The sequence below is a fragment of the Panthera pardus genome, unplaced genomic scaffold, assembly GCF_024362965.1.
Source record: "Panthera pardus isolate Hobbes unplaced genomic scaffold, ASM2436296v1 HiC_scaffold_6, whole genome shotgun sequence".
Lineage (NCBI taxonomy): Eukaryota > Metazoa > Chordata > Mammalia > Carnivora > Felidae > Panthera > Panthera pardus.
In genome coordinates, this window is record NW_026526991.1 from 118,420,538 (window position 1) to 118,446,409 (window position 25,872).

At 38.0% G+C, this 25,872-nt stretch overlaps 1 protein-coding gene across 6 annotated transcripts in view; it reads left to right on the forward strand.

The window, feature by feature from the left end:
* Nucleotides 1-25,872, forward strand: part of ARHGAP21 (Rho GTPase activating protein 21) — a 136,500-nt gene that overhangs the window by 49,400 nt on the left and 61,228 nt on the right. For all 6 annotated transcript variants that reach the window (XM_019432586.2, XM_019432588.2, XM_019432590.2 and 3 more), the window contains 2 exons: nucleotides 9,440-9,619; nucleotides 9,882-9,906. In XM_019432586.2, the coding sequence (XP_019288131.2) occupies nucleotides 9,440-9,619; nucleotides 9,882-9,906 (205 nt within the window). Of the gene's footprint in view, nucleotides 1-9,439; nucleotides 9,620-9,881; nucleotides 9,907-25,872 lie in introns of those variants that run through there.

Here is a 25,872-nt window from a genome sequence, read left to right on the forward strand (position 1 = left end):
CTCAGACTTTCCCCTGTTATCATGAAGACATTTATTATTAGTCACAAGAGGACCGAGGGAGAGAATTAAGTAGGTGTCATCTAAACCTGTCACCACCACTGATAACACAACTCAGAGAATATGCCCAGGAAATGGGGCTGAATGGTTGTGAAGAGAAGTACATTCTGACTTTTATCATCTTGTCATCTTATGAGCCTGATAATATTACCAGGTTATATGGGTCATAAGTAAATTCGAAATAACTTTTCGGGGCACTGGGTGGCTCAATCGGTTAAGCTTGACTCTTGATTTCGGCTCAGGTCATGATCTCACGTTATGTGAGATCGAGCCCTGCATCATGCTCCGTGCTGATGGCGTGGAGCCTGCTTGGGATTCTCTCTCTCTGTGTCTCTCTCTGTGTCCCTCCCCTACTCTCTTTCTCTTAAAAAAAAAAAAAAAAAAAAAAAAAAAAAAGATAAAAAGATAAACTTTTCAAAGTCATAATAAAATTTCTCGAAATTTCACAATAATCTCCCCAATTTTTAAATTTACCACAAATTTTAAAATACCTATCTTTTATGAGGGTGAAGTTGTAAAATTGAGGAATTAAGAATTTGTGTCTTTGAAATATTGGGATCTGAAAATCAGAGAGAAAGAGACAGAAGGGAGAAAAGTGCATCTATGTAAAAATTACATTTAAAACCAGAACTCTGAATAGGAAAGGAAATCACATAAAAAAAATACTGATTCAAAATAATTGTAAATCATAGCATATAGGAATAGCAGCAGAAAGGACCTATGTCAACAGTCAACCTAGATAAAAGATATTATAGGAATTTGCAAGGAAATAATTAATGTAAAAATTAAGAGTTACATTTTAAAAATTAAGTCCAGGTATTTAATTTGAAATATTTTAGACTAAAGTCATCTAGATTTTTCAGTTTCTTTGCTCATCATCTTTCATCTCTTAAATATTAAAATACCTACTGAGAACTAGAATACTTGGAAAAACACATCTAGATACATCTTTAGGAGACTCTAGAAACAGAAGCTGCAAGTCAAGGGTTAGCAAGCATACTTAGCATATAAAAAAACTTTATTCAAGTGTGTTTTAGCTTGAACTTGGAAGTTAAATTGGACTTTAAACAGACAAACCCTGAAAAACATCATGTTTCCACATATGTTGAAAAATTTTGCAGAGAAATGCCACACCAAGGAAACCTAATATGTGAGGAATAATTTGCTGTAAGATTAACCTCTCTGTGGCATTACAACTATGGAGGAAGTACTTTAAAGATAAGCAATATCTAAATGATGGTTGTCATTTCCTTTCTACTCATGACACAGAAGCTAAAGAGTAAGTTCTATCACCTACTAGCCGGTTGGTTTTGACGGGTTACTCAATCACCATGAACCCAGGTCTCCATCAGACTTGCTATGATGTCTGTAAAAATCTAGTAGAAACTTTAATGGAGAATCCAGATTTTTCTTTTCCCTTCAGACAACACTGTGGTTTATGGTTCATCTGAGTATCTGAAAACTGTTTTCATGATACCTTTTTGAAAGAAGCCATTATTTATTGGTGACTTCTGGGTTTTTTTAAAGAACAGTTAACTAGTGCTTAGTATGTGTGATTTACTGTTTTGTTTTGTTTTGTTTTGTTTTAACATTGTTTTCCAGTTCTTTTTTTTTTTTTAATTGTTGTGTTTATTTATTTATTTTGAGAGAGAGAGAGAGAGAGCAAGCACGACTGGGGCAGAGAGAGGGAGTGAACAAGTGGGGATGGGGGGAGGGGCAGAGGGAGGCAGTATCTCAAGCAGGCTGTGCCCTGTCAGCACAGAGTTCCATGTGGGGCTCCATCTCACAAATGGTGAGCTCACGACCTGTGCAGAGATCAAGAGTTGGACACTTAAGGGGCGCCTGGGTGGCTCAGTCAGTTAAGCGTCCGACTTTAGCTCAGGTCATGATCTCATAGTTCGTGAGTTCGAGCCCCGCATTGGGCTCTGTGCCGACAGCTCGGAGCCTGGAGCCTGCTTCGGATTCTGTGTCTCCCTCTCTCTCTGCCCCTCCCCTGCTCACGCTGTGTCTCCCTCTGCCTCAAAAATAAACATTAAAAAATAAATTAAAAAATAAAATAAAATAGTTCACCTTATTAAAAAAAAAAAAGAGTTGGATGCTTAATTGACTCAGCCACCCAGGCGCCCCATGATTTACTGTTTTAAGCACTTTACAGACTTTAACTCTTTTAATCCCATAAGGATGTGAAGTATGCACTGGTATTATCCTCATAGTAAAGATGTGGAACTGAGGCACAGATGCGTTAAGGAACTTGTCCAAGGTCCACAGCTGGAGAACCAAGGACCCAGGCCCAGGTAGACTGGCTCGAGTCCGTGCTCAGTCCCCTCTGTGCAATCCCATCTCCTTGGGTTATCAAAGAAAAAAATCCAGCCAGACGACAGCCTTACCTGTGGTAACATTTCAAAACTGTAAAGGAGAAACATCTTAAAAGGGTGTTGTATCGGGGCACCCAGTGGCTCAGTCAGTTAAGCATCCAACTTTGGCTCAGGTCATGATCTTGCAGTTCATAAGTTCAAGCCCTGCATCAGGCTCTGCGCTGACAGCTCAGGGCCTGGAGCCTGCTTCAGATTCTGTGTCTCCCTCTCTCTCTGCCCCTCCCCCAACTTGTGTTTTCTCTCTCTCTCTCTTTCTCTCAAAAATAAATAAAAACAGGGGTGCCTGGGTGGCCCAGTCGGTTGAGCGTCCGACTTCGGCTCAGGTCATGATCTCACGGTCTGTGAGTTCGAGCCCCGCGTCGGGCTCTGTGCTGACAGCTCAGAGCCTGGAACCTGTTTCAAATTCTGTGTCTCCCTCTCTCTCTGCCCCTCCCCTGTTCATGCTCTGTCTCTCTCTGTCTCAAAAATAAAATTAAAAAAAAATAACAATAATAATAAAATAAATAAATAAAAACATTAAATTTAAAAAAAGGATGTTTTATCAGTTTGAAGTCTGGCCTATGGGTAGCCTGGGTGGCTTAGTCAGTTAAGCCTCTGACTCTTGATTCCAGCTCAGGTTATGATCTCCGCGTCCTGAGATCAAGCCCTGTGTCAGGCTCAGTGTTGAGTGTGGAGCCTACTTGAGTGAGATTCTCTCTTGCCCTCTCCCTGTGCCCCTCCCCTGCTTGTGCACACACCCATGCCTGCTCTCTCTCTCTCTCTCTCTCTCTAAAAAAAAAAAAAAAAAAAAAAAAAGCCTGGCCCTAAAATAAGAAAAATCTTACTTTAGGAAACTGATAACATTGTCAGTAATAAGATAAACTAAAATATTTTCAAAGTAGGAGTAGGACTCATAATCTTAGGTATATGATAGAATTAATATTAGAATTTTTTAAGCTGAACACAGCCTGGTTCCTGGAAACTTCTAGGAAGCTATCCAGATTCTACTTAAAGTACAAGTAGTTACAAAAGATAGCTGAGGAGTCATATATTTATTGTGTGCATAAGCATTCTTTTGTAACTCTTGTGTTTACTTTCATGACAGCTCAGGATAACATTTAGACTTTGTCCTTTTTACCTATGTGAGTGGTTTTTTTTTTAATATCTTCATTGAAGTATAATTTACATGCTATAAAATTCACCTGCTACTGTCAGTTTGCATTTCAGTGGTTCGTACTAAATTTATACAGTTGTGGAACTTTGATCACAACCTACTTTTAGAACATTTCTATTATCCTAAAAAGTTCCGTCATGCCAATTTGTATTCTCATCCATGAGGTTTTAATTTCCTTTATTGTTATATGATTGTTTTCCTCTTATACCTTCTTTCACTCCTTTGGGTTGCTTTGTCTAATTGTTATGTCTGGGTTTTATGCACTTAGTTTTCGTCCTTTATTTTGGTTTCTTTTAACCTTGAGCTATTATTTATTCAATCGAGTGACCTTGTTATGAAGTCTTTTAAGGGGATCAAATGACAGTCCTTCATCCAGAGAAATTTAACTGCCATTGTTCTAGTCTCTTGGTTACCTCTTGCACCCTGATGCTGCTAGTACATGACTTGATGCTCATGGTGGGGAGGTGAGACGTGTGGAGAGGGACATGCCTTAGGGGTCTTCTTAAGTGGAGGATTCTGTAACTGCTGTGCCCTTCACCGTGTGCCTGTGGTTTGCCCTTCTGATAAAGTCATCACATCAGATGGCTCTGTGGGTAAGTAGAAAAGGAGTAGAGAAGGCCCATATGTGTATTTCTTTTCATCTTCTCTTTCTATGTGGAAAGAAGTATCACCCTCTCTTCTGTCCTGTCGGGAAAAGGTAGGAGGCTGGAGAGGATTTAGTGTGATGTTCTGGGAAGGTGGAATAATGGAAACAATTGAGCTATGTTGCATTAAAAAATCTTTAAAAGTTTTCAGGATCAAAAAAGAAATTCCTTATTCTTCTTCATCCCATCCTCTCCATTTTTGTGAAGAAGTCAGTAGAATAAGACATAGCAGGCTTAGTTAAGAAACTTGAAACATGAACTCATAATGCAAGAGGGTTATCTCTATATTCAAAGGAAAAGTAAAGAAAACTTGAATATATTTGGAAGCTCAGGGGCCAAGTCATAATACTTCACTCAAGATAAATTTAAGACATGGACAGTTTTCAAAGTGCTAAAATTGTAGTCCTGCAGGAAAGTGAAATTTAAAAATATAATAAATTAGATCAAAGAGCTATTGGGGAGAAGAATCTGTGCAGACTACAGATAAAAGAGAAGAAACATAATATGACCTAGGGGAGATATTCTAGCTTTAGATTCAGGAAGCCATGATTTTAATTCTTGCCCTGACACTAGCCAGCAGTAATCTCAGATAAATCGCATAACCAATTTGGGCCTCAGTTTCCTCATGTGTAACATGAAACGATTTATTAATCTTAAGTCTTGAAGAGTCTTTTGTGCTTTACAATTATGTAATAAGATGGCAACACATGAACAGATGTTTATTATTAGCCATTAGGGAAACGCAAAGTATAATCACAGTACCTATTGCTACACACCTATAACAATGGCTAAAATAAAAAATAATGACAGTACCAAATGCTGTCGAGGAAGCAAAGAAATTGGATCACTCATACATCATACATCCTGGGAACCTAAAATTGTATATTCACTGTGGAAAATAGTTCGGCAGTTTCTTACAAAACTAAAGATGCAGTTACCATATAACCCAGCAACTATGCTCTTGGACATTTATTCCAGAGAAATGGAAATTATGTTCACACAAAACCTGTATACAAATATTTGTAATATATTTATTCATAATAGCCCCAAATTAGAAACAACCAAGATGTCCTTCAGACAAACTGTGGTGTATCCATACCGTGGAGTACTGTTTAGCAATGAAAGAGATGAGCTGTTGACACATGCAACAACTTGGGTGATTCTGCAGAGAATTCGGCTGAGTGAAAAAAGGCAATCCCAGAAGTTTACTGACTGCATGGTTCCAGTTATATAACATTGTTGAATGATAGAAATACAGAGCAGAGTAGTGGTTGCCTAGAGTTAGGGGCTGGGTGAGGAGCGAAGGGAGAGGGTGGATGTGGTTATGAAAGGACCACAGGAGAGATCCTATGGTAAAAGCACTGTTCTGTATCTTGACTGGTGGTGAATATACAATTGTACACATGCAATAAAACTGCACAGAGCTAAACATAAACAGGATACAAGTAAAACTGCTCTGAATATGATGAATGGATGCTATCCATGTCATTATCCTGGTTGTGATACGTACTATAGTTTTCCAGGATGTTGATGTTGAGGGAAATTGCATAAAGATTAAGGAGATCCCTTGGTGTTATTTCTTACAAATGCATGTGAACCTATAATTATCTTAAAATTAGAAGCTTAATTTAGAAAACAAAATAAATTATGTATATTTTATTTATCCTTGTATCCTAACCGGGTGGAACAGTGTTAGATACACAGTAGGTTCTCAGTATTTATTTACTGAATAAATGGGGGGATTGCTTATGTGCATGTATAAAATGATTCTTTCATTTGGATCACAAAAGGAGGATCTAGTCACCGCTTAAATCGTGACTAAACTATTTAGGTGATTAAGCCCAGAATAATAACCTTTATCCTGCAAACTTTACCTAATTGTATGATCACTTTTGCAGTTACTTGAGACTCAGCTTGATTCCCCCATGTTGATGTTTGCTCTTACTCCCTCTTTCTAGCAAAGTCCTAGAAGGGAGGATAAACTAAAATGCATTTGTGATAAATTAGCTTCAGGTGCACAAAGTCTCCATAGATGATTTCAGTCTTGATTATTGTAGCTTTATGATAAGCCTTGAATTCTTGTTCTGTAAGTACACCAATTTTGTTCTTTTGCAAATTTGTCTTAGCTGTTTGGATTCTTCTCATTTAAAGTGAATTTTAGAAATGGTATGTTAACTTCTAAACAGAAATCTCCTGGATTTTTATTGTGATCTCATTTCTAGATCAATTTGGGGAGAGTTGACATTTTAAGAATACTTAGTCTTCTGATCCATGAACATGGTATATCTCTCCATTTATTTAGATATGCTTTAAATCTCTCGGCAGTGTTTTGGATTTTCAGTTAATAAGCCTTGCAAATCTTTTGTCAGATTTGTCCTTAAGTATTTCATATTTTGAGCAGTATTTTAAAAGTTTTTTCAGTTACCAATGCTTATTGTAAGTATGTAGAAATACAACTGATTTTTGTATATTGCATATTATTTTCATTCACATTCCACTGACTAGAATTCCATTGACTAGAATTTGGTCACAGCTGCCCTTATGGCAAGTTTGCCTGGAGAATGTTACTATCTAGTTATCTTTCCAGGAAGAAGAGAAAATGAAATTGATGAATAGCTAACTACTAACAGCCCAAATATTGACTGTGTGATGAAAATATTAAGGATTTAGAAGTCTCTTGGATTTATTTTCTTTGTAGTGTAATACATTTTTTATCATGCAAAAATTAATTTCAGGACATTTTTTAAGTTTTAACACCTTTATATGAAGCAAGTCATTCTGAAGGAATAGGTAGATTCACTAGTGAAACATAATAAAAATATAATAAAAGGAAGCATGTTCAAGTATTTGCCATTTGACAAAGGTGGCATTTCTTTTTTTTTTTTTTTTAAGTTTATTTATTTATTTTGAGAGAGAGAGAGAGAGAGAACAAATGGGGAGGGTCAGAGAGAGACGGAGAGAGAGAATCCCAAGCAGGCTCTGTGCTGTGAATGCAGAGGCCAATGCAGGGCTTGAACTCAGGAACCATGAGATCATGACCTGAGCTGAAATCAAGAGTCGGATGCTTAACCAACTGAGCCACCCAGGTGCCCCAATAAAGGTGATATTTCAAACTGCTGAGATGAACTTGGAATTGTAATTTAATACAAAATCTTAGCAGTATTGCAGACACAATTTTGAGATACCTATTAGATTGGGGAGATATCTGGGCTAGATTTAAAAATTAGGGGTTGTCTATATATAAATGGTATTTAAAGCATTAGACTGGATGAAATCACCAAAAGACAGAGTAGAACTAGGAAAGTCTATGGACTGAGCCCTGGATATTCCCAATGTCAGCAGTTGAGCAGATGACGTAGTAACAAAGGAGACTAAGAAATAGCCTATGAGTTAGGAGTAAAATCAGTATAGGAAGTCAAGTGGAGACAAATTTTCAAAAAGGAGAAGTGATTCTTGAACCCATTGGTAAGTCACATTAAGACAAGAACTGAGAATTGACTGCTCAGTTTAGCAATGTGGAAGCCGTTGGTAACCTTGACCGGGACAGTATCAGGGAATTATGGTGGCAAAAGCCTGACTTAAGGGGATTCAAAAGAAAATGGGAGGAAAAGAATTCAAGAGAGCAACTATAGTCAACTTCCAAAGAGTTTTGCTCTACAGGATAGGCAGAGTGGTGGTGGCAAACAAGGTGGTAGCTTGAGAGGGCTATGTGGTTCGAGGATTTTGTTGTTGTTGCTTTAAAATTAAAGGACCTACAAAATGTGTCTATGCTGATGGGAATATAGTAAAGAAAATAGATGATGTGAAGGAGAGGGGAGAATTGCAGGAATCACATCTGTGAGCAGTAAAAGGGGTCTGGTACATGGGTAGGGACCCCAGAAGAGTGGGCCATCGGAGCAGGATTGTGATGAGAAAGAGGGCAGGAGAAGCTGGCCACAGCTGTAGGGGGGTAGATGTGGCAAGCGACTAAGCTCTCATCTCATGGCCTGTGGTTTTCAGTGTGACAGAAAGCAGGGTCATTAGCTGCAAGTGAGGATGAGAAGGGATAAAATAGTCATGTAGCTCGAATATACTGGACAGAACTATATTATTATTGGCAGACAACAGTAAAAGCTCCCTTGAGGTTATGAACTTAAAATGAAAACAGCTTCATATTTATTTGTTTGTTCAATTTCTTTCTTTCTTTATTTTCATCTCCGCTCATGTTTGGCCACATAGGTGCAGGCCCAGAGCAGGCAGTGTTAATTATTTATCTGAGGTTAGATTGTGTCAAGGTTAGGACTTCGAGGAAGGAAGAGAAAGGCAATGGAGTGAATTGAAGCTGGCTTACAAGGGAAGTGAGAACATGAGGTGGTGAGGGACAGGGAAGAGGTAGGAGGCAGCAGCTCCAGATGGCAGATTTAGAAGAGCTGAGGGATGGATGGGAGGGAATGAAGAGTGGGTGTTTGATTTTCGATTACGCAGGGTTTTCAGCCATGACCAGATGAAAGCCAAGAGTGGAAGAGAAGAGAGCAGAATGCTGGATAGCCAGGGTAGTGGAAGGACTAGCTGTGTGGGTACTGAATTTGTGCTCAGGACTTGAAGGTCTTGTCTATTATTTTCTAATTATCTTTTATTTCTGTTGGACTCTCTGATAACAGTTTTAGTGTTCTTGGTAAGAGAATCACGTCTCTTCTTTCATAGTTTGTGTTTCTTAGTGCTTTACAGGATGGTCATGGTGTTAGCTTCATACCTTCTATTGTGTTGTCAGTTTTAACTGTTAGATTTACCAAGGGTTCTTTCTTACATCTGATTACCTTTCATAGCATCCCTCTCTAGAAAAATCACGATGAGGGGCGCCTGGGTGGCTCAGTCGGTTGAGCGTCCGACTTCAGCTCAGGTCACGATCTCATGGTTCGTGAGTTCGAGCCCCGCGTCAGGCTCTGGGCTGATGGCTCAGAGCCTGGAGCCTGCTTCGGATTCTGTGTCTCCCTCTCTCTCTGCCCCTCCCCCATTCATGCTCTGTCTCTCTCTGTCTCAAAAATAAATAAACATTAAAAAAAAAAGAAAAAAAAAAGAAAAATCACGATGATCTACGTGATTTGTAATACAAAGAATATGGTTCCTCTTTCTCCTTTAGGTTTGTATCTGCACTCATACATATGGTTTTTGTCCAAGTGAGGAAGTCTGTTGAATTTTCTAGTTAACTTTTAAATGTCTTTTTATTTTAGGTATCAAAGAGTAAAGATGGAAAAGAACAAAGTGAAACTGTATCACCATCCGAAGATGAAACATTCTCCTGGCCAGGTCCCAAAACAGTTATGTTGAAAAGAACATCTCAAGGCTTTGGTTTTACATTGAGGCATTTTATTGTTTATCCCCCAGAGTCTGCAATTCAATTTTCATATAAGGTAAGAACATTAATTAAAGTAAGTTAAAAACAACAACAACAACAACAACAACAATGCAAGGCAGTTCCTGTCTCCTTCTTATCTTCCTCTCATCCTCCCCTTGTGCCTTCCTTATGAAGGCTCCATCCTTCTGGAGGTTAATGAGGTTGTTATTGCCACGTTTTGGGGAGGGCACTTTGAATTGAATTGAGGCTTGCTTTGATTTTACTAGAATTTCTAAATGACTATTTACATATGGGTTTTTTTTTTTTTTATATTGTAGGATGAAGAAAATGGCAACAGAGGAGGTATGCTATAAAAATTTTAATTTTTCTCTGTTTTGCTACATGTCTTTCTATTCCTTAAGTAATATTAAATGAGCTGATACAGTTTTTCGAGTCCAAATATATATATAACTCTTAGATGGGAGAGCCCTAGAAATGAAATAATTTTACTGTTTTATGGATTCCATTGTCTCAGGATGATTTCAACATGCGGTGATTTTATTGTTAATTATATGTTAGTGCTTATGCAGGGGAACATCTATGATTCTGAGGAAAGTAATTGTGATATTTTTATTTAATTAGTAATCTTTTAAATTCAGTAATTTTTTTTAGGTAAGAAATGCTGTGTGTTTTATCTAGTAGATTTATTGACTCAAATAGTGAAAAAGAGAGTACTTGGGGTCTTCTCATAGTTAATCTTACTCTTGACTTAAGCATTATCTTTAATAAGCTTATTAAAAGGAGAATCAGGCCAGGGATGGGGATATTTCTTATTAACGTCCACTCATTTTTGTTTTAATTTTATATGAACTCTGATGAGTTAAATGTCACACACAATAAAATGTGCCCATTTTAAAAACTTTTATTTCTAGATGATTTTAGACTAGAATAAAGGTTGCTAAAATAGTACAGAAGTTTCTGTATATCCTTCGTTTAGCTTCCCATAATGTCCAACAACTTACACATTCGTGGTACAGTGAACAGGACTAAGAAATTAGCATTGGTCTGATACTGTTAATTAAACTACAGACTTTATTTGTTTTTTTACTAGTTTTTCTACCAGCATCTTTTCTCCGATGCGAGATTCCACATTGCATTCAATTGTCTTGTCCCTTTGTCTTCTCTAGTCTGTGACAGCGCCTCAGTCTGTCCTTGTATTTCATGGCCTCAACACCTTTGAAGAGTACCAGTGCGTTATTTTGTACAGTTCCCGTCAGTTTAGCTTTGTCTGATGTTTTCTTATCATGACTTTGAAGTTACACCTTTTTAACAAGAATGTCATGTTTGCACCAATCTTAAGTGTACAGTTATACATGTAAGGTACATTTTGATAAATCTATAACTTGTGAAACCACCATCGCAGTCAAGCTCTAATACCAAAAAGAACCTTTCTGTAGAATCAGTATGTTTTACACCTGAAACTGATGTAACATTGTATATTGCTATATACTTCAATAATTAAAAAAAAAAACAAAAAACCTTTCCATCATTCCATAAAGTTCCCTTACACAGCACTCTGCTGTTCCTAGACAACCACTAATCTGCTTCCCATCACTGCAGATTAGTATTTCTTATAAATGGAATACCGTATCATGTACTCGTTTGTGTCTTTTGCTTGCTGTAGTATTTTTGAGGTTCCACTGCATGGTACGGATAGATACTAACACTGCTCTTTCATTTGTTGCTGGTTAGTTTGTTTGAATACACCGCAGACTGGTTATCCACCCGTTTGTTTATCCACTCCCCTGTTGATGAAACTTTGTAATACCCATATCTGATTTGCGGTCTTAGAATGGTCATGCTAAGGGCTAAAGGGGAAGAAAACAATTTCTTTCAGCATTATCAAAAGTATTCTGTGAGTGTAAGACCAGGTAGGACCCTTCATAGGTTATCACTGTTGTGCAGGGAGGGCCACTCTTGTGTCACCATCTGTCATGCACTGGGGTTCAGGAAGAATTCCAAATGTTACTTGGCATGAGCTAGAAATAGGTGTTAGCGAGGAAAGGGAAAGCTTACAAAACCAGCTTCAGCAAGAGGAAAGAGGATGTGGGTCTTCTGTCCTCCCATCGTCCCGCAGGACGATGTGCTGGTGCTCAGGTGGCCTGTTACACACAGCACCTAGAATAATGCTGTCTTTTAAGAAACAGTCTGACTTATGTAAAGTCAAGAATTGGTGGATAAAACAGGGTATAGTTAGTATGATATGAAATTACTCTGTCATATTTCTCTGCCTTGAGAAAGTTAAAAACAAAGAAGTTTGTTCCATATTTGTGAATACCTAAGGACAAAGAATTCACATAAAAGTCAGGGATATCCTCAGTTTAGAAGCCCTGAACATCTTAGAAGAGCAACCATCACTTTTTACTCAGTTCTGATTCCCTGGCGAGCAGTGAATTTGGGAAGTTCATGGAGTTTAAGGAGTGACTGACTGAGTCGTCCTCTGCCTCCTCTGCCCCCCAGGCCTAGGTTTGCTCTGGTCATCCCAGTTGGTAGTGGGGTCACAAGTTAGTCCATTGAGGCCTAGTTAGCTAAAGTATAGCCCTCATAATACCGTTTCAACTCAACTCATCAACCAACCATAAGAACATATTTTATGAGAATAAAGTTTCTTTATTTTAATTCAACTGAATATGACGATTTTTATTTTACAGTTTCATCTACTGATAAAACTTACTTTCAAGCATATTGAGATTACGATATCTTTTTATGTGAATTTTGTTTTAATGAAATAGAATCCAAGCCTCCAGTGTAATGATCCAAGTCAAAGCCTAGAATCACTGGAGAGGAAGTAATTGCCAGAATTTTATTCAAACTCCTAAGAGATCCTGTGATAATGCCAAAATTCTGTGAAACAGTTGAAAGGTTTTGTTTTAGTGTTCTTTCCTTTTGGCAATTTAGTGGAATCTCTTTTGACACTTGACTTTCTGATTATTCTCCTTCCCCAACTTCCATTCTGGTATGTTTCTTAGAGCCTATATACGTGTACTGTCTTGTGTTTTAAAATTATTTTTTCTTGTTGATTTGTTTTCTGTATTATGATGCAAATAATATTTATAAGAAAAAGGCTGTTAAAGTAGAAAAATATTTTTTGTTGATGATAGTTGTTGATAATTGCTGTCTTGCTGTTGTCCTGTTGTCCCTTAGATCTCTGGAGAAGATCTTTATAAATAATCAAAACAAGAATAATTAGAAGTTTGTAATTACTGTTATTTCTTTTCTACTTATTCCATGAGTAAAAATTCTGTCGAAGTTTAATTATAGGGACATGTCCAGGAGTGTGTTTGTCATTTTGTTAGGTACCTGAATAACTGTTGGATTTCTACTTCGGCATCAAAATGTATATTTAAGCATTAATAGTACAAAAAAGTAAGTGGGAATTTTATAAATTCTCTCAGTAGTAAAAATTTGTATTTTGTGATTGCAGTTTCTTTTTTTTAATTTTTTTTATTAAAAATTTTTTTTTAACGTTTATTCATTTTTGAAAGACAGAGTGAGAGGAGGCAGGGCAGAGAGAGGGAGACACAGAATCTGAAGCAGGCTCCAGGCTCTGAGCTGTCAGCACAGAGTCCGATGCGGGGCTCGAACCCATGAACTGTGAGATCATGACCTGAGCCGGAGTTGGATGCCCAACCAACTGAGCCACGCAGGGCCCCTGATTGCAGTTGTTTCTGACTAAAGAGCTCTGTAGCCTATGTTGGAGTTTTCTAACCAAGGCTTTTTTAGTGGCAAGAAATAGAAACTTCCTCAGACCACTTCTGGAAAGATGTGGTGATTCTGAAAAATCAATAGAGCATTTCCAAATTCAATGTCAAGAGTGATAGGATACCTGGGTAGCCATAGACACCAGAATTGGGACCTGGGAAGCTACTAAATGCAAAGAGTAACAACAACAACGACCCAAACTTTGGAATTTACTGGAGGATCGAAATGACTTTCATAATTAATTTTGATTATACCTGATTTTCTCATGAGCTGACATCTGTATATAAGATACAGTCCTCATTATACCTTCTTTCTTCCTTCCTCTCTTATCATAACACTTCCTATTCCTGAGAATGAAACCTAATTTGGCCCAGTTCATCATTTTATGCCCACTGAACAGTACCCATTATGCTTAGAGGTCAAACATTCTTCCATTTAATGAAGAGGTAAATTCTGAAAACCTGAGAAAATCGGGCGTATTTTATGCCACTAATTTCCATTCATAAGGTGAAAACCTATTCCCTCAGAATAATATAACAGTAAAAAATGGACCTGAAAATTCATCGTAAGAGGAATTTCTTATGGTTAGGTCCATGGTCAGTAATGTCCCGGTAGGTCCTAGAAGAGTGTTTCACTATTTCTAAAATGTAGCAACACTAAGTGAGTTCCGTGGGTCTTTGCTGATGTCTTGTGCATTGACTAAACCCCTTAGGATCCATTTTTCACGTATTTGACAGTTTAAACAATTTGAGTTTCTCTGGTAGGTAGGCAAATATACTAATTAGTTACATATTTTTGTTAATTTTTAATACTATTCATTAGAACATCCACAGATGTCTGATATTGTCCTGAAGATACTTTAGGAAGTAGAGATGATGATGTTGATGTTGTTGATGAGGAGGAGGAGGAGGAAGAGAAGATGATGATGATGATGATGATGATGAGAAGATGATGATGATGATGATGATGATGATAATGATGATGATGATGTGGAGGAGGAGGGGGAGATAGTGTGGTGGCAGTGGTGGCAGCTGATTTATAATGTGCCGGGCACTGTTTTAAGATTTTTTGTGGATTAGTTCATCAACTTTCTGGGGTGGATATTATCACCTCCCTATTTTAGATGAGGAAACTGAAGCATGAAGTGTTTAAGTAATTAGCAAGGGACAGCATTGGACCACAAACAAGCCATCTGGTTCTAGGGTTTCCTCTCACTTTCTACCATGGTTTTGCAGAAAATTCTTTACTTTCATAATTCATCCTTGGAAATGTAAGAAAGAGCATTCTGTTCCCTTGAAAGGTAAAGAGTATTAAAATACCTTAATTCAACTTTCATATGCAATTTTGGTTAACATAGTCTTAGCATTTTATACTTGTTCTTTAATTTTCTTCTTCTTTTTCCTAACTGAACATGTCCTATTGGCTTAAGTCTGTTCAGCAGAAGGATAAAGCATTATTGCTTTAATATTTGCAATTGATTTCCATCTTTGATTTGGTTATATTTTTGATACCTATGCATCTCATGACTGATAGAATGTTTTGGTATTTTTCACTTAGTTGTAAGAGATGTTAAGGGCATTCATAGGTATTTACCAAAGATAAATGAAATATTTGCCTGCAAAACTATTTGTACAGGAATATTCATAAGTGCTGTATTCATAATAAATAAACACTGGATTCAACCTAAGTATTCATCAATATAAGAATAGATAACCAAATTGTGGTGTATCAATGCAATGGAATACACATAGCCTTGTGGATCAATCTCATAAACATTTCTTATATTGAAGTGAAATTCACATAATACAAAATTCACCGTTGTAAAGCGAACAATTCAATGGCATTTAGTATAGAATTAAAGGTCATGTATGAAACGTACATCTATCACCTCTGTCTAGTTCCAAAACATTTTCATTGCTCCATAAGGAAGCCCATATCCATTAAGCTGTCATTCACTATTCTCCCCTCCCCAAAGTCCCTGAGAAATCCCAGTCTGTCTTCTGTCCCTTTGGACTCACCTATTCTGGATATTTTATAAAAATAGAATGATACAATATATAATGTTTTTCATATGGCTTCTTGCATTTTGTGTAATGTTTTTGAGTTTTGTCCATGGGGAACAGGAATCAATACTTCATTCCTGGCTGTATAGTATTCCCTTGCATGTATATACCACAGCTTGCTTATCCATTCACCCATCGATGGACATTTGGACTGTTTCTACCTTTTTTGGCTATTGTAATTAGTGTTGCTATGAACTTGTGTATGCAAGTGTTTATTTGAGTCCCTGTTTTCAGATCTCTAGGATATATATCTAGGAGTGGGATTGCTCCGTTGTTATGTGGTAATTCTGTGTTTAACATCTGGGGACCTGCCAAACTGTTTTCCACATTTCCATGGTAACTGTACCATTTTTACATTTGCACCAGCAATGTGTGAAGGTCACAGTTTCTCCACATCCTCATCAGTGCCTGTTATTTTCCATTTTTGAATTATAGCCAGTCTAGTGAGTGTGAAGTGGTATCTCATTGTGGTTTTGCTTTGCATTTATTTCCTTAATAACTAGTGAAATTGAGCATCTTTTCGTGTGCTTGTTAACCGTTTGTATATCTTCTCTGGAGAGATGTCTATTTAAGTCCATTGCTCCTTTTTTTTTTTTTTTTTAATTGGGTTATTTGTCTTTTTGATTTTGAGTTGTAAGTGTTCTTTATATATTCTAGATAGTAGATTGTTATCAGATATATGATTTGCATATATTTTCCCTCATTCCACAGATTGTTTTTTCACTTTCTTGATAATGTCCTTTGATGCACAAAAGTTCCTAATTTTGATGAAATCTAATTTATGTACTTTTTCTTTTGTTGTTCATGCTTTTGCTGTCTAAAACATTTTGATGAGTGAAAGAAACCAAGCACAAAAGAGTACAGACTGTCTGATGCTATTTGTATGGGAGGAAAGATAAATCCAACCCAAATTGTGGTTGCCTGAATTGATTGCAAAGGGGCTAAGGGAAGTTTCTGGCAAGATGGAAATGTTCTTTATCTTGATTGTCATGGTGGTTACATGGGTTTATACATTTGTCAAAACTTAGGAAGCTCACACTTAAAATGAGCACATTTTTTTACATGTAAATTATATACCTCATTAAAGTTGATTTAAAACAAAGAGAACATATATAATAATTTAGTTGGACTTTTTCCCCCAGTGTTTAGCTATTTCAGCCAGTGCAGTTATGAGCATTCTTATACATGAACTTTTGGGAACACGTGTACTTATTTCTAGTGGGTCTGTGTATCCAGGGGTAACACTAATAGGTATGCATACAGGCACATTTAGTAGATACCGCTAAATTGTTTTCAAAGTGATTATACCAACTAATATACTGAACCACGAGGTGTGAGAGTCCCAGTTGTGTCATATCCTCACTAACATTTAATATTTGTCAGTCTTTTTAATTTTGGTCATTTTAGTGGGTGTATAGTGGTGTGGCATGTGGGTTCATTTTTATCTTCCTGAAAACTAATGGGGTTGATTACCTTTCGTTTGGCTATTGGGTATCAGTACTTTAAAAAAAATTAATTTGTAGGAGTTCTTTAAATATTCTTGATGAGGAGGGGCGCCTGAGTGGCTCAGTCAGTTAAGCGTCTGACTTCGGCTCAGGTCTCGATCTCATGGTTTGTGGGTTCAAGCCCCACGTCAGACTCTGTGCTGACAGCTCAGAGCCTGGAGCCTGCTTCAGATTCTGTGTCTCCCTCTCTGTCTGCCCCTCCCCCACTCATACCCTGTTTCTCTCTCAAAAATAAATTTAAAAAACATTAAACAATTTTTTAAATATTCTTGATGAGGATTTTATTAGTTGTATCTATAGCAAATATCCAGCTATTAGTTACCTTTCAATTTCTCGTTAGTAATTTTCATAAAGGAAAGTTCCTATTTGTAATATAGTCCAAATTGTCAATCTTCCCTTTTATGGCTAATACGTTGAATCCTATTTAAGCATGGTCACAAAGATATTCTCCTGTGTTATCTATCTCCAGTTCACCTGTAATTGACTATTTTTGCATGTAGTATGAAGTCAAGATTTTTTCCCCCTATATGGATATACATTTAACCCTGCACTCTTTAGTGAAAAGACCGTACTTTCTTTACTGCTCTGTAAAACCACCTTGATCATAAAGTATCTGTATATGTGTAGGTCTGTTTCTGGACTTCCTTCTTTCCAGGGGTTGTCCTGTGCCTCACTTTAGTGTAGCTTCCAAACTAAGAACGGTTCTATATTTTTAAAAGGTTGTTTAAAAGAAGAAGAATATGTGACAGAGACTGTATATGTTCTGCATGGCCTAAAATGTTTACTGCTTGGCTCTTTACACACAAAATTTGTCAACCTTTGTTCTATTCCATCGGTCACTTTCTTTGCAGCAAAACTGCGATCTTAATTTTACTGTCATTACTATATAATAAATGTTGCTGAAAGGTAAAGTCTTTTAATTTTGTTGTTCACGATTGGATTGGCTGTTTTTGTCCATTTGCAATATTATAACACTTTTAAAATCAGTTTGTCAGTTTCTACACCCACAAAAAAATCCTATTGGAATTTTAATTAGCTTTGTATTAATTACAATATTTGATTATTTGAAAACATTTGAAATAATTGAATCTTCTAATCTGCGAGTGTAATGTCTTTCCCATGAAGGAGTGTTGAATTTTTCTGCATCTTTTGGAATAAACCTTTTATTTTTTTCCCTTTAATCTCTTAATATAGTGAATTATATTGATTTATTTTTCCAACTGTTAAACATTGCATTACTGGACTAAACCAAGCTTGTTCATAATATATGATACTTTTTACATATTGCCAGGTTTGGTTTTCTGTTGTATTTAGGATTTTTGCATCTCTGTTCAGAGACTGTCTTTACCTAAAGGTGGGCCTTAGTTTTTTTGACATTTGGTGTAACAGTTCGGGTTCTCTGCGAAACAGACGCCACAACAGGAACAGATGGCAAGACAGCGTTAGACGTGCCAGAGATTTCGTGGGAGAAGTGTCTGTGCAGGATTGAGACGAAGGGGGCGGGAGAGGCAGGGGAAGACTTCAGAGCGCACTGTAGGTCTGACATCTGTGAAAGAAGAGAGGGAAGGGAGGCTCCGGTAGGAAAGGTGCCAGATTGCAGCACAAGGTATGGAGGTCTCTGTGAGGCAACTGGGGAGCTCCCATGCAAACACTGCCCTTGAGAATCCTTGGGCAGGCGTGGGGAAACGTGGCCTCTGTGCGAATGTGGCGGTGGATATTAAAGGGCAGCAGCTGGGGCTGTCACCCAGCTGTGTTCCCCATAGCAGCTTCTCTCGAAGGAAATCTGCACAGCACACCTGCATGCTTGACGGGGTTGGGCTTTCTCTTTTTCACCCCTGCTCACCCCACATGTTACTTTGGAGGCCTCAACTGAAAGCATGGTGGTGTTTTCCAGGCCCTCTTCCTTGGCTGGCCTCGAATGCCCATTTTTGTTCCCGTGGCCCTTTGAGACTGATGGAAGCTCTGCACAGCGCCTCCGTCTCTCAGCTGTGGCTTTGGAAGCAGAAAGGGCCTCGAGGTGAAAAGCGGTGTAAAACACCGAGACCACCTCGCTGGACTTCCTTCTCTCTGGGATCTTGTACCCTCTGAGTGCTCTTGCCTTGGAGGCTGTCTCTGCCTTCATACAAATGTTACCTGTACTTGGTCGAGCTTTTCTGGTTGTGGCTCATGGGTGGAAGAGTTGATTCTGAAATAAGGCAGTTCACTATTGTCAGATTTGGAAATTTTTGTCTGTTTACGTTTAATACAACTCATAATACATTTATTGTTTATTCGCCTACTTTATTTTAAAGTTTCTATTTTATTTTGAATTTCTTATATTTCTTTTCTCTCTTTAAGACTAAGTAATATATTGTGATTCTTTTAGTGGTTATCCTAGAAATTATAATATGCAAGTTTATCACAGTCTAATGCTAATTAATATTTTACTCTGTTCTGAAACAATATAAGGGCCTTAGGTCATGCTCTCTCTACTTATTTCTCTCCCTCCTACCTGCAGGATACTTTTATGTTGTGTCACAGTTCTCTCAGGACTTTGGTTGGTTTTTTTCCTGAAAGGTCTTTGCTTTGCTCTCATTTTGGAAAAGATTGTTGCTACAGAATTTTATGTTGATATTTTCTTCCAACATATTGAAGATCATATCCCACTCTCTTTTGGCTTCTATACTTGCTCATAAGAATTCATATTTTGGTTTATTGGTTTTTTGAAGGCAAACTTTTTTCATATCTACTGTTAAGATTTTCTTCATGTCTTTGGTGTTTGGCCATTTCGGTGTTTGGCCATTCTTGGTGAAAATTTATTTTTATTTTCCTTGTTTCCAATTCATTGAGCTTCTTGTGTCTGTCATTGGGTGTCTGTCATCAGTTCTAGAAAATTTTCAGTCAGTGTTTCCTCACGTATTATCTGTATTTCAAGGCTCTCTTCAATTCTTCAATGCTCTCTTAATTCTTCAATTAAACATATGTTAGATGTTTTTATTCTGTCCCCTATGGCTCCTAAATTCTCTACTTTTTCCTTTTTATTTTTGGTCTTCCCCAGCTGCATTTTGGATATTTTCTTCTAGTATATATCTAATAATTTTGAGTTTTAAATTTTGATTGTTAGAAGTTCTTTAGGGTAATGTAGTAAACTGTACATGATTGCTTCTTATAGTTTTCTCTTTATCATTTTTAGGCCTTTTTTTTAATAATTTCTTCAAACATGCTAAGCAAAGTTGTTTTATAATCTGGTTCTGGAAATTCCACTATCAAGAGTCTTTCTGGGTCTGTTTCTCTTTCTTTTCTTTTCTTTTTTAAATTTTTTAACGTTTACTCATTTTTTTGAGAGAGAAAAGAGAGAATGAGTGGGGGCGGGGCAGAAAAAGAGAGAGACACAGAATCTGAAGTGGGCCCCAGGCTCTGAGCTGTCAGCACAGCACCTGGGGCTCAAACCCACGAGCAGTGAGATCATGACCTGAGCTGAAGTTGGACACTTACTGACTGAGCCACCCAGGCGCTCCTCTGTTTCTCTTTCCTTTTTTTTTTTTTTCCTGGTTCTAGCTCAGGATAGGTTGGTTTTTGTTTTTTTTTTTTTTGCTTTATGTATTGGACTATTTTGCGTTTGTTGACCTTCAAAAGTTATTACTGGAGATTTTTTGAGATCTAGGGTGAAAAAGTTGTTTTCAAGTAGACTGGTGTTTGCTTTTATACAGAACCAGGCGATTGTATTTTTAGCCTGCAAATCAATGTGAAGTTTGGTCTGTAGCCACTTTTTAGAAATTGGTTTCCTTCTCTTTTCCCCCTTCCTTTGCTTAGCACCCAGGTAGCTTTCAGGTTGGTGGAAGCATAATTTTCAGTTAACATTATTCTTAAATGTGGGCTAATCTTCTAATTGATTCATAACTGTCTAGGACTTAGGCTTTTCTTCTGCCTGCTGGGTGAAGAAACTCTTAAAATGGAAGGGGCTCATGTTCAGTAGCCTGCACATATAGGGTTGACATTAATAGTATTTGGAGATGTTGTCTAGCAGCTAGGCTCACATGTATACGCACTCTGGTTCAAATATAAATTGTGCATTCCCTGGTAGTAGCTCAATTTGCTAGTACATCGATACTTCATTGGAAGATTTGCTGCCCATATGTCATAATAAAATATCTTTATATCCTATCAACATGGATAAAATCAGATTACGAAGTTATTTGTAGTTTGCTGTTATGAGCAATGTTTCCTAGTATAAAAATGTATAGGCTTACAGACACACACACACACACACACACACACACACACACACACAAGATAAGTGATTCTTCATGTTGCTATTGATAAGTTAACTTCAGATATTCATTTTATTCATCTCCATTTGACAGGTGGGAAAGGATGGGAAATGAGGGCTCCCAGATCTTCTTGTGGTTAAATAGGACATGGTTGAAACACTGGGGAGCCCCAGAAATCAAAGACAGTGATGGCAAGGATCTATATAAATTTTATGATGTGTATTTTTTGAGAAGATTGAAAGAACTTGAACCTTTGGCTTGCAAAAGAGATGCAGAGGGCAAGAAAGTGATAGCTATTTTCAAATGTTTGGAAGCCCATTTTGTATAAGATGAAGTAAATCGATTGTTTCATGCTTCACAGTTAGTTTCCCTAATTCTCTTCTGGAAAATCCCTCATATTTTGGAGACCGCTAATCCGAGTGATTGCTCCTGCTCCATGGTAAACAAGCTGAGATTTTCTGCCTCCTCCTATACCTGATTCTGGGAGGTGGTGGCCGCAGCACAGATCTGATACAGGAAAATGCAGAAATAAGAGGGGCAATGATATCTCTTATCAAAAATTAATCATCGGCGTGTGCAAAGTGAAATTTTCCTACATACCCAGACTATTCATTGTATTTATGAAGACAGTGTTTTTATGCATTGCTTTAAGGACAAAGATTATTTAAGGAAGGAAACTGTCTTTTATTGTTAATTTCCAGTGCCTAGTAAGTACCTGGTAGGAGCTCAAATGTTTGTTGAGTAAACACTGTTCCCAGATGACTCTTCCCAAAGCTGCAGAACTCAGCATGTTCATGTCTGTACCTCCGCTGTCGAGGAAGAAAGTTATTGTCTCTTGTCTGCCTTCTTATCTTTCACCTTTCTCCCCTTTTTATGCAAAGTGTCAGACTTTTTTTTTTTCTTTAATTTAGAGATCTTATTTCATATAACTGCGGAGCGTGTGAGCTGGGACAGCAGTAACAAAAATGTGGTAATCCTGGAGTTCAGTAGGAATTTGGGCAACCTCTTTGTAAAATACACTGCTAAGGTGGTCAAGTTAGATGTGAGTTAAAAAAAAAAAAAAAAAAAAAAAAAAAAATATATATATATATATATATATATATATATATATATATATAAATAACTTCACCTTAAAAGTTCCAGGAAACCATTTTCACAATAATGGAATTTGATTGGATTAAAGTAGGCACTGTCAGAAATCCAATTTTTTGGAGCAGGTTTCAAGACTTTGAAAGGCATGAAGTTACTTTGGTGGTCAAGAAAATAAACGCAATTTTAAAAGTTTCTGGATGCGTTCTAAAACCTTTAAGATATATGACATCCAGGGTCTCAGAAAGCTAACTGGGGATAGGGCTATAAAGGTGAAAAAGTCAAGGAAGGTACGTGTTTGGAGTATTAATGTTCTAGGCTGTCCCCTGGAATAACTTCTCCACGGAAAATGTTGTTGCAGAGGTGATCCTGTAATTAGGTGACTTTGAGCTGTCTTTTCCCAGCTGCTGCATGACTTAAGACCTTGATCACAGACACCATCTGGCTGGATAGTCCCGTTTGGTTTTTTTTCCCTGATTGCTCTCCAGCTAGTCTACATTCAAAGTATGTGATTCATAGATACGGCTAATAAGTTAATGGTAATAGTTATGGTCTCTGTTTTCGAAGTTTAACAGATAACTTTTCAGAGTAGAAATATTTGCATACGAATGCTAAATATATTATATATAGAAATATGTTTCCTGTTGCTTATTCATTCACTTAGCAAACATTTGTTGAGTCACTGCCATGAACAAGTCGCTAATCTGATTGCTGGGAAGGGAGCAATATGGCGTCTAACCTGGCTTTCTTCAGATAGTTGTTCAAATGTCACCTGCTAGAGAGGGTTTGCCTGACCATTTCAGGAAGATAGTATTACAGCCCTGCCTTTCATTTTCCCTCTCCTTCCCACTGTGCTTATTATTTTTCCTAACACTGTCACCATCTCTCCTACTACCTGTTTCTTGTGGAACATTTTCTTCCTCCATTAGAATGTAGAACAGGAACTCTATTTTATTATTTTGGCTTAAAATCCAGAACAGTTTCTGGCCTGTATACATTCAACAAATGTGTAGGTAAGATATGGGCCTTGGCTTCCGGAAACTCCTGCTCTGGTGGACATTGAAGGTGTAATATAATTCTATAAGTGCAACCACAGAGGTGTGTACAGTTTTGACAGGACCACAGTAGAGAGGGGGAATCGTCTAAGCACCAGGGAAGGGGGTCTCAGGCGGGATGTCCTCTGTGCTGTTGACAGATGAATAGGACTTTATCAGGAGGAAGGAGGAACAGTGTTGTGGAACAGATATATCAGAGACACCCGGAAGTTATATTTGCCCAGATTTGGTGGTAGGGCTTGGGGGTGGATTTTATGTCACCAACAATGGTTGATTTGTGGAGGATTATGCTTAGCTTTTCTGGCATACATGAGTAGATAGATGGGGGAAGGGGCATTAACTGCAGGATTCTAGAGGGGAAGCATATCTTCCTCTGGGGAAATGGGTTTAGTTTGGGATAAGTTGCATTTCTGATGCCTGTAGAACGTTTAGTACCTAGTTGAAAATTTGAGTGTGGAGCTCATAGAGGTGGGGATTGAAAATAGATTTGGAAGTCATTGTTATATATGCTGTAATTAAGTCCTAGGGATAAATGAAACCATGCACAGAGAGCATGAAAACAGAATAAAAGATAGGACCCTAGGGAACACAACATCCAAGAGATGGTCAGAGAACGAAGAATCAGAAAAGGAACTCTGAGAATAAGTTTTAGAAGGTCTGAGGACAACCAGGAGGAGTCGACGACCTACTAATTAAGAGGTGGTCATTTTAAGGGGGGAGTGGATAACGTGCCATTTGTCACAGAAAATTCATTAGGCTGATGACTAAAAAGATACTGTTGGACCCAGTCTGACAAGTAGCAAAGTGGTAAGATAGGAGAATAGTTTCAGTACAGTGAGCCGACGGGATGTGAGAACCAAATATCAGTGGGTTGGAACGTAAATTAGAGCAGTGAACCTCAGTGAGCATGGGAGTGAGGTGTGTGGGCGATTTTGCCCCCAATGGCATACTTCTCAGTGTCTGAGAAACCCTGAACTGAAAGTAATGAGGATAGGAGTATAGACTATTCTTCAGGAAGCATGAAAAGGAAGGGAAGGAGTATAAGAGATGATAGCTATGTGGAAAGACAGGGAGAAGATTTATTGTTGTTCTACATTTGGGAAGCTTTGGTAGGTCTCTGACAACATGTATTTCCGTCCAGCGGGGAGAAGAACAGAGACTGACTGAAGTTTTACCCACGAGAGGAGACCATGAGGGAAACAAGGTTCTAAAGAAGGCCAGTAACTAAGTCCTTACTTGAGGTGGAGCAAAAGGAAGTATGGATGTGGGCAAAGATTAAAAAATGAGGATACAGCCATCGAGGTATGGTGCCGTAAGAGGCAAAGTTATCCAACTAGTGTGAGGAAATCAAGATGGAATAGCCAGTTTAAGAAGATTTTTTGGAGGTTTGAAACCGCAACCTTGAAGGTTCAGTGAGCAGTACCAAGAACTTCACTGAACTTGGATACTGTAAATCATTGGGTTACAGGTTATGCTGAAATAGCAGGCCAAGAATAGGAGCAGAGTGGGCATCTGGACAGAATTCTCCATAGTTGGAGATTGGCAAATGGAATGCTTTGGAAGGTCAAGGAGAAAAGGAAGTGGAGGTTGCTGTTGGATTTTGTTGATCCATGAGTGTTCTTAGCAAGAAAGAGAGTGATTTCTGGGGGAGCCTGGTAAGTCCTCCTTTTTAAGATGGAAGGGCTTGGGGCGCCTGGGTGGCGCAGTCGGTTAAGCGTCCGACTTCAGCCAGGTCACGATCTCGCGGTCCGTGAGTTCGAGCCCCGCGTCAGGCTCTGGGCTGACAGCTCGGAGCCTGGAGCCTCTTTCCGACTCTGTGTCTCCTTCTCTCTCTGCCCCTCCCCCGTTCATGCTCTGTCTCTCTCTGTCCCAAAAATAAATAAAAAAACGTTGAAAAAAAATTAAAAAAAAAAAAAAAAGATGGAAGGGCTTGATAACAATGTGAGGGGCAAATTTCATTGGTCAAGGGGTCCAGCGATGGTAAAATGGAAAGATACACAGATGGAAAGATAGCTGCTTGTGGTTAGAACACTGTAACACATTTTTCTGGGTTTGCAGAGAAATTAAAATCCAGCACAACAGGAATGGCAGGGCTGTGAATCTACACGCGAGACGTACTTTGTGAAATTCCTGAAACTTCAGAGAGAGAGGAAAAATGATGCTTCATAAACTTCAGATACTCCAGAAGGCAGATCCCAGAACTGTTGTGTTCATTGTAGGATAATCAGCACCTGGCACATTTATGAGCTCAGTAAATATTTGTTGAATGAATAACACTCTTCCAGAGTCTTTCTTGTCTAAATAGATTGTCATGCCAGAAAATTTTGATTCATGTCTGACACCTAGTGGTATTTTACTCAAACTGCTACTAAGTGGCAGCATTTTCCTTTTATTTGAGGGAGATTCTGCGGCAGGTCATTTGCAGTGTAAGAGCTTTGTTCCTGAAACATATCTCTGACTTGGTTTGGGGCAGTTTTACTATTGACATCTTCTAGGGCTGTAATTTGAATAAGTCAGTAGTGAATATTTATTGGTCATCTGTCATATGCCAAGCACTGTTCTGTATGCTGGACTTTTTCATGTAGGGTATGTTCTTTCACATGGA